Raw genomic sequence first — 10,000 nt, forward strand, 5'->3', positions numbered from 1 at the left:
ATTCACCGAAGTGACGATATTTACCGTCTTGGAACGATTACAATATTCTCCGGCGCAATTCCCGCGGGAGTTGCGCTGGGGGAGGTGAATAGGAAAGGATATTTGGGAGTTTGAGTAGCCAATCCGAGGGCTCCTTCGACGCTATCCACTGTTTTAGTATATACTAAATGTATATGTGAAAAACATACCTTTGAACTGCTCATAGAATCGTGATAAGATTTTTTGACTCTCGCAGCCAAACATTGCGTAATATAAGAAACGAATTAGAAAGGAAAGGCTAAAAAAAATTAGTCTTGAACGGGAAGTGAACTCAGCCTACCCATGGGGTTTTGCTAAAAGCAGGTCCGCGGCGCGGCCCACGGCCCAGCGGCCCGGCGGCCCGAAGGTCCAGCGACCCGCAGCCCACGCACGGCCCGCGACGGCCCGGCGGCCTGGAGGCCCGGTGGCCCAGTCCTGATTTTCCCCATTTTTTTTGTCCAGCGGTAAATCCACGCGCATGCACAGATCTACATCGGGTTTGGGCTTGCAAAGTGGACGACGGTACGTTTGAATTCGTTTACCATTTTAATAATAATTTCAATCCTTTTCGATCCGGGTTTACCTCGGTGCAAAAACCTGTGAAACTTTTTCTTTGTTTTGTTAGCTCGTGGTAGGGTTAGGTTATTGTTTGATGTTTTTTTGCTCTTTTGTTTTCCTTTGTGTTACGTCATCTGTGAGTTTCACAGGTTTTTACACCGAGGATGAGCCTTCGATTCTTTCTTTCGTTGCGTGTTGCTAAGTGAAAAACGTAGTCATTCTCTGTTTATTCGTCTGTTTACAGAACCCGATAGAGAGGAAGTCCATTCTCAAACGATGTAAGTTATTTTCAAAGCACAGTTTGAGATTGAAAATTTCATAAGCTAAATAATGAGATATGTGAACTGCGAATTGTCACTGAGTTGCGGTTGTCAGTTTATCAGGCAAATACATTAGGGCCGTTCATACGAGAGAAAATAAGCCGCGGCTTACTCTGCCCGCGGCGTACATAATTCGCGAAAGGAACTATTTATACGAGTATAAACTCCCAGGCCAGGTCAAGCCGCGGCTTGAGAAAGCCGTGAACGTAGATTTTGTGCCATTTATACGGGGTGTTCGCGTCTTATGTAAGCCGCGGCCAGAGTAAGCCGCGGCTTATTTTCTCTCGTATAAACGGCCCTATTCTCACTTTGTAATCAGATGACCTTACGGTAATTCTGTGCAATGGCAGGCAACAGTTATGAAAGGCGGTCGATTTGCGTTTGCATGCTATCTTTGTGTAATTCTGAAACTTAAAAAAAAAGATTCGCAGTTCACATATCTCGTTATTTATGATATTTTCACTTTCAAAGTATGGTTTGAAAATAACTTACATCGTTCGATAATGAAAGTCCTCTATTGTGCTATCGGTTTCTGTAAAGAGACAAATGAACAGAGAATGAAAACGTTAAAATCTGAACAACATGCAACACACAGAAACAAGGATTCAAATGATTAAATGATAAACGAATTCAAACTCACTGTCGTCCATTTTGCACGCCCAAACCCGATGCAGATCTGTGCATGCGCGTGGATTTACCGCTGGACAAAAATAAATTGTGGAAAATCAAAACTGGGCCACCGGGTCGACGGGCCTCCGGGCCGTCGCAGGCGTGGGCCGCAGGCCGCTGGGCGTCGTGGGCCGTGGGCCGTGGGCCGCGGGCCTGCTTTTAGCTAAACCCCTACCCATGACCTGTGTGCGACACTGGTGAAGATCTCTTCCAACTTGGTAACTACTTGGAGGTGACCATTAAGTTTTGTGAGTTCGTAATGAGCCCGAAAAGGATGTAGTTGTTCACGTTAACTTTTTATGGACACTAAAATGAAAGTTTTTCTAATTCGCTTACATCTTTTTAAGGTCTGTACACTGCAGCACATAGGCTGAACGTGGAATGGGTTGTAATAAAAGGCGTCTCGGACTTCGCAGCAAAGAAATCTTCAACAGATTCTTGGAGGCCGTTCGCTAGTGCAATGGCAGCTTCAGTTACAGCTCATATTTTACGCGACCCCTATGTCTTCCAAGATTGGCCTCACTGTGCATGATCCGCACTGAAACCATTTAAGGTGGTTCAAACGAGTTTCAAATTTTTCAAGCAACGTTTTTATTATAGAAGGATTGGCATTACTACACTGTATCATGTGTTAGCAATCTATGGTACCATATGAAACACGAATTATTGCTGAACAAGATGCGGTCATTATTGTGACGTTATAAGTCACCGTGGCAACGGGGAAGCCCCGTAAAACAAACTTTATTTTGTCTTTAGTTATTCATATCTCAAAACGAACTCAGTAAACCCTATTTTTTATTGTTGGAAAGCGATCTGAAGGCCAAGATGAAACTTTCTGCTAAGTTTGAAAAAGTTGTGTGCGGCGGATTCCGAGCCACCTTAAATCTGTGATATTTTTAAGGTGGTTCTGATTCAGCTGCACAGATTTAAAAAAAAAATTCAGAACGTTTCGTATTGGCCTTTTGATCACTTTCCAATAAAAAATGGGGTCACCGAGTTCGTTTTTGAGATATGAACTAAAGAGAAAATATAGGGTTTTTTTGGCTGGGCTTTCCCGTTGCCAAGGTAACTTACTACGTCACATTGATGACAACATCTTGTTTGGAAAGGATCGGTGTTTCATGTGGTACCATAACATTGCTGTTACATGTTGTAGCGTCAATCGTTTAAAACGCGTAGTGTTCCTCGCGGATTACTGCAAACACGAGTAAAAAGTTTCTAAATTAAACCAAAAACGTACACACTTTGAGAAAGCTCCTCGCCTGAGTCACTACCTGACAGACCAAGGATTGAGTTAATCAAAGACGGATTGCATTTGTAAATGACTTGATAATTCACTCACTGTTCTCCATGTTAGGAGACACTACCAAGATGGCGATCTGTAAACGATGTACTGGTCAGTGGAAATCCAAAGCGCTTTTTAAATTGTATTTTTAATAATTTATTTTTTTTGTTAGTCTTTATTATTTTGGGTGTTCCGTGATGTTCCAATGTTCCAGGGTGTTCCGGTGTTCCGGTGTTCCTGATTTTAGCACATGTCGAAGTTTCTTTTATCTCGTCGCTCGTGTTCATGCGAAATCTAGGATCGAGAGACGCTTGTTAAGCGTACTATAAGTTGAAAAACAGTCATCATTAGCTGCACGTTTATGACACTGGAGGCTATTGAAGGCAGGGCAGTGGCTCAAGTGACAACAAATAAAGACTCTTCTTTTAGTACCTGTATAGTTCTAAATTAGCACGTGACAGTTGCTGTTCATTAGTTTTGACAGGATTCAGTCCCCAGAAATTGGCCCTTTATTATCTTTTCCCACATAAACAGATTAATTTTAGTCTTAGTTTCTGTGTTTAATATACCATACCAACATATCATCAGATATCATTGTTGTTCAACAAACAATGATTAATGACCTTTGTGATTAAAACGGTTTGAAAGTAGATATATGAATATAACAGCTACATAATGCATGAGCAGTAGCACAAAGACATTCAATGAAATATTTTTAAAGTTATTGTAGGTTATCTTCTTCCAAAGGCAGATGAATGAAGCACTCAGTTTCTAGCTACATGTTGTACTGTAGCACAGGGCCAAATAATTAGTTTTTTAAAGTTATTCTTATCTTTTTGCAAAGACAATCGAATGAACACTGATTTAGTTATAGCCTATTACACCATTTTACAAAAAAACCAATTAGTTATCTTTCTAATTAAATCAGTTTTCTGTGAACATGCAAAAAAAAAAAAAAATTGTAACAGCTACGTATTGTAATTTTAAGCAAGAGCACAAAGGATCTAATTAGTTATTAAAGTTACTGTTATCTTCATGCAAACACAGTTGAATGGGACACTTAGTTTCTCTGTTACATATATCCTGCTACATCATTGTTACACAAGGAATAATAATGATTAACACAATTTTCTTGCCACTATGCAAACAAAAATTATATATAATAGCCATATTTTGCATAGGCAGTAGTTCCGTTTTGTTAGTTATGCAATATTTCTACCAATTTTTCAATTGAATAACACGAGATATAGTAATATTGTCACTAAACTATATCCCATAATAAACTTATTTGTAAACAACTGCGACTTCGTCGATTTTCCATACTCTGTTCATTCCAAACTCCTATTGCCTTATCCGCCTTGCCTTTTCTAGCCTGGATTTCAGACTATTACTTCGACTCATTTTCCCCCTGAGAGAGTAAAAACAACTCAAAGTAATCGTCTCAAATTCAGGCTACACCTTCTCTGATCTGAGTTAAAAGACTATTACAACATTACAACAGTCAACACATTTGGTATCGACTATAATAATTTGCAAATAAAAATAATGCAGCACTTTGCATCACGGGGGCAGCTGTAGTGTCAACTATTACTAGTTAAAAAGGGTGAAATAGTCATGAAGTAATTACAATAACGTGAATTTAGATTTCGAGGTAACGTTCGCGTTGCCGTCGCCGTTGTCGTTGATTAAGCTTCCTATTAGAGAATTTAAGAAACCATGACGGCTATGGCGACGAAAACGTCATGAACCTCAAAATGTAACTTTGAGCCCTCCCAAGTATTTCACAACCATTCCATCTAGTTTATGTTGTACATTACGAACGGAGTATTCTATAAATGGATTAGTACAGACTGACTTGAAGTAAAGAGAGAGAATGAAAGATTCACTGCGGCATGCCCACGTTGTCGTCAAAACCTTAAAATTACGGAGCTTTAGTAACGACGACGGGGACGGCAACGAGAACGTTATCTAAAAACATAAATTCGCGTTATTGCAATCACTTAGAGACTATTCCAAGCTTTTTAATATGACAAAGGTGTAGCAGTACGTCAGGAATGAAACCGTTATGAGCGGCGCTTAATTTAGGCAATTTCACGTTAGGGTGTTTAAGCAAAGACGACGGCTACGGCTACGGCAGCTCCACGAAGCAAGAATATTATTGGTTAAAAAAGGAAAAATACATATGTTGCACGTGCAGCATGAATTTCCGTGCATTTCTCTGCCGTACTCCACAAAACAACAACGTGAAATCACCAGATTTTAGGTTTTGACGACAACGTGAGCATACAACAAAAAAAAAAGTCATTTTCAGTTTTGATTTTAAAACCGTTCGTACCCCTTCCAGTTACAGGATAGTTCTCTCGTATTGTACAAGGTGAACAAGACGGAATATTCGCAAAATACTTACGATAGCGCCAAGTTATATTTTGGACTGACGTTTTCGTTGCTGTAGCCGTCGTCTTTGCTAAAACTCCCTAAAAACAACGTGAAATCACCAAATTTTAGGTTTCGACGACAACGTGAGCATATAACAAGGAAATAGTCATTTCTGTTTTGACTTTAAAACCGTTCGTACCCATTCAGTTACAGGATAGTTCGCCTGTATTGTACAAGGTGAACAAGACGGAATAGTCACGAAATACCTGTGATAGCGCTAAGTTATATTTTGGACTAACGTTTTCGTTGCCGTAGCCGTCGTCTTTGCTTAAACTCCCTGTTGTTTTTTTGCAGACGACGGCAAAGAAATAGACAAAAATGAAAAATGCACGTGCAGAGCGCGCAAAGCTATTGTTTTTTCCTTCTAATATGCAAATGTGTGACGTTCTCGTTGCCGTCGCCGTTGCCGTTGCTAAAGCTCCCTATTGGTCAGTTCAAGTTGTTTGGGAGTTTAAGGAAGGATAATGGCAAAGTCAACGAAAACGTCCCTCCTAAATAGAACTTAACGCTATCGCAATTATTTCGCGATTATTCCGTCTTGTTGACAGTACGGGCAAACAATCCTGTAACTGGATGGATACGAACTGTTTTAAAGCAACAATAGAAAATGAATGGTTCATTTTCATATGCTCACGTTGTCGTCAAAACTTAAAATTTAGTGAGTTTTCGTTGTTGTGTTGTGGGGTATGGAAAAGAAATGCACGGAATATTTTTCCTTTTTTAACCAATAGAGTGACTTTCGAATGACCTTGAAAAAGGCTTCGCAATTTGTTTCACGGACCAATGTTTGGCAAGGTTAAAACGAAGCTTCTCCTTATTCCCGCTAAGGAAACTCCTAATATGGGCAGTAAACAGTTCGATTGCCCAATCACATTACTGCATTTTAAATGACGTCAATGTGAGATGCCGATCGCTTTCCAGAAAGTTCCATGGAGAGATGACGTTGTTTGCATCCTCGTTCGCTGAGCCAATGAAAATTCGCGCTGGTTTGTTTTTGTTCGATACGCCAATTAAATGTCTTGTATTTTTGTTTACGTTCTGTTTTTGCATTGATTTTCAATGTAAAATATTCTTGCTTTGTGGCGTTGTCGTTGCCGTAGACGTTGTCTTTGCTTAAACTCCCTGTTATTTTGACGAGTACGGGAGAGAAGCATCGAAAAATGCGTGCAGCATGTGCAGCCAACCTCGGCCCCAGGGCGTTCTCCTCTCTGCGATTTTCAAAATGGCGGCTCTTCTGGAGCCGCCATTTCGAAAATTGCAGAGGAGAAGGCCCTGGCGACGAGGTTGCATGTGCAGCACGACCATCTTTGCTCTTTTAACCAATAATGGCCGTGTTTTCACGGCAGTCGTTGACTCGCTTAACATTCATGAAAGTGACTTGTTTGCAGACTTCGCTAAGCGACTTAAAAATTATACGTGTTTTCACGGGTAGGATTAAATGAGGAGAGAGCACGTGCCAATATAAATAATAGAAATAATAGCATGCCTCTTGTATTTCCGATTTGAATAACCGCAAGCGACTCCTCATTGGCCGACAGTTATTGCACCTGGTTTGGTTGCTTAATTTTAATGAGAATTCTATGAAATCCGCCGAACTGTTTTTTCGGTTGTCACTCACTAAGCGACCTGAAAAACCGCTCGTGAAAACAAAGCCAACATTTCTGGTTTATGGTGCTGTCGTTGCCGCAGCAGTAGCGTCGTTTCTTAAAACTCCCATAACAATTGGGCCTATTGAATTGAAAGCAGGATTCTTAAGTTTTAAAATAGTTTTATCACTTCTTCAGCCAGGTCTTTCCGCTCTACAAACTCATGACTTAATGCTGCACATAACGCGGCATAACTTGCATCTGAGCCATTCTTCTCTTTCCATTTTAACAGCATGCTAAGTGACTTTTTAGCCCACTCTTTGTTATCCTCGTCAAATCCTTTTATATCCCCCTCACTGAAACCCAGACGACGGGCAAGAGGTTCCCATAACGTAAGCTTCTTTGACAGCCACTCCAATCTCTCTCGGGAGGGTGTTTCTCTTTCTGAAGTTGAAGTATGAGATAGAATTAGAATTAGTCAATTGAACTTATTCATGCTAAAGATAAACGACAGCTTTTGAATGTAACCTGCCCAGAAACTCTTTAAGTGTGAGTAGAGACCTCCAAAGAAATATTTCTTCATTGAAAAACGCATGAACTAAATTGGTGCGGAAGCAAACTGCTCTCCCTTCACTGTCCAATTTTCGCGCGTGAATTGGGACGTGCGGTTTTAGAGTTAAATTAGAGAATGGCCGGGTGTTACGACAGCCGTTGTCTCGCTTAACATTCCCAAAGTGGTATGTTTGCAGACTTCGTTAAGTAACTTAAAAATGATGCGTGTTTTCGCTGGTAAGATTAAATGAGGAGAGAGCAGCCATTGCAACAATAAAAATTATAAAAATAGCACGCCTGTTGTATTTTCGATTTGAAATTGCCAACTCGCTTAAGCTACCTTGGCCTGGTTCCTGAAAGGTGTAATAACTCTATTCCAGGGATAAATGTGCCTTATTCCAAGCACATTTATCCCTGGGATAGGGTTATTACACTTTTCAGGAACCGGCCCCTGGTTTGGTGGCTTAAATTAATGAGAATTCTATTAAAATTTTCCCGACTCGCTTAACTTGGAAAAGTTAAGTTGGGAAAGGAACTGTTTTCACGGAATTTCACTCGCTAAGCGACTTGAATAACCCCTCGTGAAAACACAGACAATGAAAGATTCACATTTGTATGTTGTCGTCAACGTTGTTATGCAGAGAACCGCAAAATTATGTGGTAAAATGAGTGCAGCACGTGCAAAACGATGAGTTTCCTCTTTTAACCAATGATATTACCTGTTTTGTGATGTCGTCGTTCAAGTTGCCGTTGTCGTTAACTCCCTACTCCGTGTGGAACGTGAGGTAGACTAGCAGTAGAGTTATTTTCATAGAGTTATGTCATAGAGTTAGAGTTAAGTTTCCAAAATCCTGAATTCAAGATTTTGGAAGGCCTAAATCCTGAATTTAGAAATACAAAAAGTATCCTAAACATGCATAAAAGGTAACCTTAGGCCTTGCTAATTAGGCCGAAACAAAAGTTTAGTTTTTATGAATGTTGGTTTCCAAAATCTTGAATTCAGGATTTTGGAAACTTAACTCTAACTCTCCGACATAACTCTATGAAAATAACTCTAAGAATAGCTGTCCCCGTGAAACGTCATGGGATATCAACTATATTCATGACATTTTGAAACAATCTGTTAACCTTTTGACCATGAACATAAAAGGGCCAAAGAATACTCCTGATTCAAGATCAATTACTGAAAAGAAAGCTTCCGGTTTACCACAACGAGTGGCGCCGAATTCACGAATAAAAACTTTCTGCCGTTGTAAGGAACTTTAAGGTGCGTTTCAAATGTCGAACTCTTCAAATGTCGCATCTTATCTAATGGAAATGAACGAAAACAATAGAACATTAGATTCGGCACATGTAAAGTTCGACGCCGGTTTGAAACGAGGGCCTAAGATCTACGACGTGGTCGTAAAACGAGAACACCACAAAACAACATCATCAACCTCGTTCCTAGGAGCTCTCAATCTCGTACCCAGAGTCCTCGGGCGTCTTGGTCAGCGGGTGAGCGCCCGGAGAGACTCTGGGATACTCGATTTGAACTATATTTTTGATTGGCCGCTTGCGTAACAACAGTCCTACAGGAAGTCGGTAAGTAATTCGGAAGCCCCAGAATTTGGAGGGAGATTCAAAATTAAAAGTTTCAGTGCTGTTTGATTTTTTCTACCTCAGAAATATATAAGTCACAAAAATAATAAAACGACGAGGTTTGAATTATGTCTTATACCGCACGGGAATTTTCCCACGTGTGATTACTGTTGCTGTTGCAAAAGTACCGTGGGAAAACATTACGTCAGTCTCTTTGAGGAGAAATCCGTGGAATAAGGTCTTGTCGAAGCCATTCAGAATTACGGAAACATCAAATTGTAGTAGAAGAGGGCACTTGTGTCGTTTCCACAAAAAAAATGTCGATCGTGTTGCTTGCACGATGGCATTCTGAACGATGGAATGTACGCTGAAACACTAAAAATACACTTACCGAAAGCGTCAGACGTTTCACCTTCATTTTCTCTTACAGCAAGCCAATGAACATTTCTCCAGTTTCTTTGTGTGTAAGGCTAAAATTCTTGTTTCTCGAACACTTTCAACCCGCCATTTCTACTGTTTACGGTTTTCTCTTTTCTGTTTCCGTTTAAACTCAAGCATACGTAATCAGACCGGAACCCACGTTTTCTGGGAAAATGGAGTCGATTATCCCAGAGTCTCTCCGGGGGCCTACCCGCTGACCAAGAAGCCCGAGGACTCTGGGTACAAGATTGAGGATCTCTCTTCTCTGCCTCCATTGCCTCAACGACAATGGAGACAGAGAAGAGAGACCCTGGGAACGACGTTGCAACATCATTGGTTAAAAGAGCAAAAAGAATCGTGCTGCACGTGCAGCAAGCATTTTAGCGCAAATTGGGCGTGCGATACTCTGCACCAACGACGTAAAATCACCAAATTTGAGGTTTTAATTACAACGCGAGCGTTTTCATTCTCTATTCTTACTCTGAAACCGCTCGTACCAATTTATTTTTAGGATACTTCGCCCACATTACCCGTATATTTCGGCGCGCTTGTTGTGCAAGGCCTTGAAGAAACCT

General features: G+C 40.6%; 2 protein-coding genes across 4 annotated transcripts in view; one reads left to right on the forward strand and one right to left on the reverse strand.

The window, feature by feature from the left end:
• LOC138018569 (5'-methylthioadenosine/S-adenosylhomocysteine nucleosidase-like) overlaps window positions 1-4,151 on the forward strand; it is a 9,034-nt gene extending 4,883 nt beyond the window's left edge. For all 3 annotated transcript variants that reach the window (XR_011126045.1, XM_068865259.1, XM_068865260.1), the window contains one exon: window positions 1,913-4,151. Coding sequence is in view for 2 of the 3 variants with exons in the window: in XM_068865259.1 (XP_068721360.1) it covers window positions 1,913-2,097 (185 nt within the window). In the remaining variant the exon portion in view is untranslated. The remainder of the gene's footprint in view (window positions 1-1,912) is intronic.
• LOC138018565 (D-inositol 3-phosphate glycosyltransferase-like) overlaps window positions 3,390-10,000 on the reverse strand; it is a 13,492-nt gene continuing 6,881 nt past the window's right edge. The window contains exons 4-5 of the mRNA XM_068865250.1: window positions 9,956-10,000; window positions 3,390-7,316 (exon numbers count right to left, since the gene is read on the reverse strand). The exon at window positions 9,956-10,000 is cut by the window's right edge and continues 78 nt beyond it. Of these exons, the coding sequence (XP_068721351.1) occupies window positions 7,045-7,316; window positions 9,956-10,000 (317 nt within the window). The 3' untranslated portion in view covers window positions 3,390-7,044. The remainder of the gene's footprint in view (window positions 7,317-9,955) is intronic.

This window comes from Montipora capricornis, chromosome 10, assembly GCF_036669925.1.
Source record: "Montipora capricornis isolate CH-2021 chromosome 10, ASM3666992v2, whole genome shotgun sequence".
Classification (NCBI taxonomy): Eukaryota; Metazoa; Cnidaria; class Anthozoa; order Scleractinia; family Acroporidae; genus Montipora; species Montipora capricornis.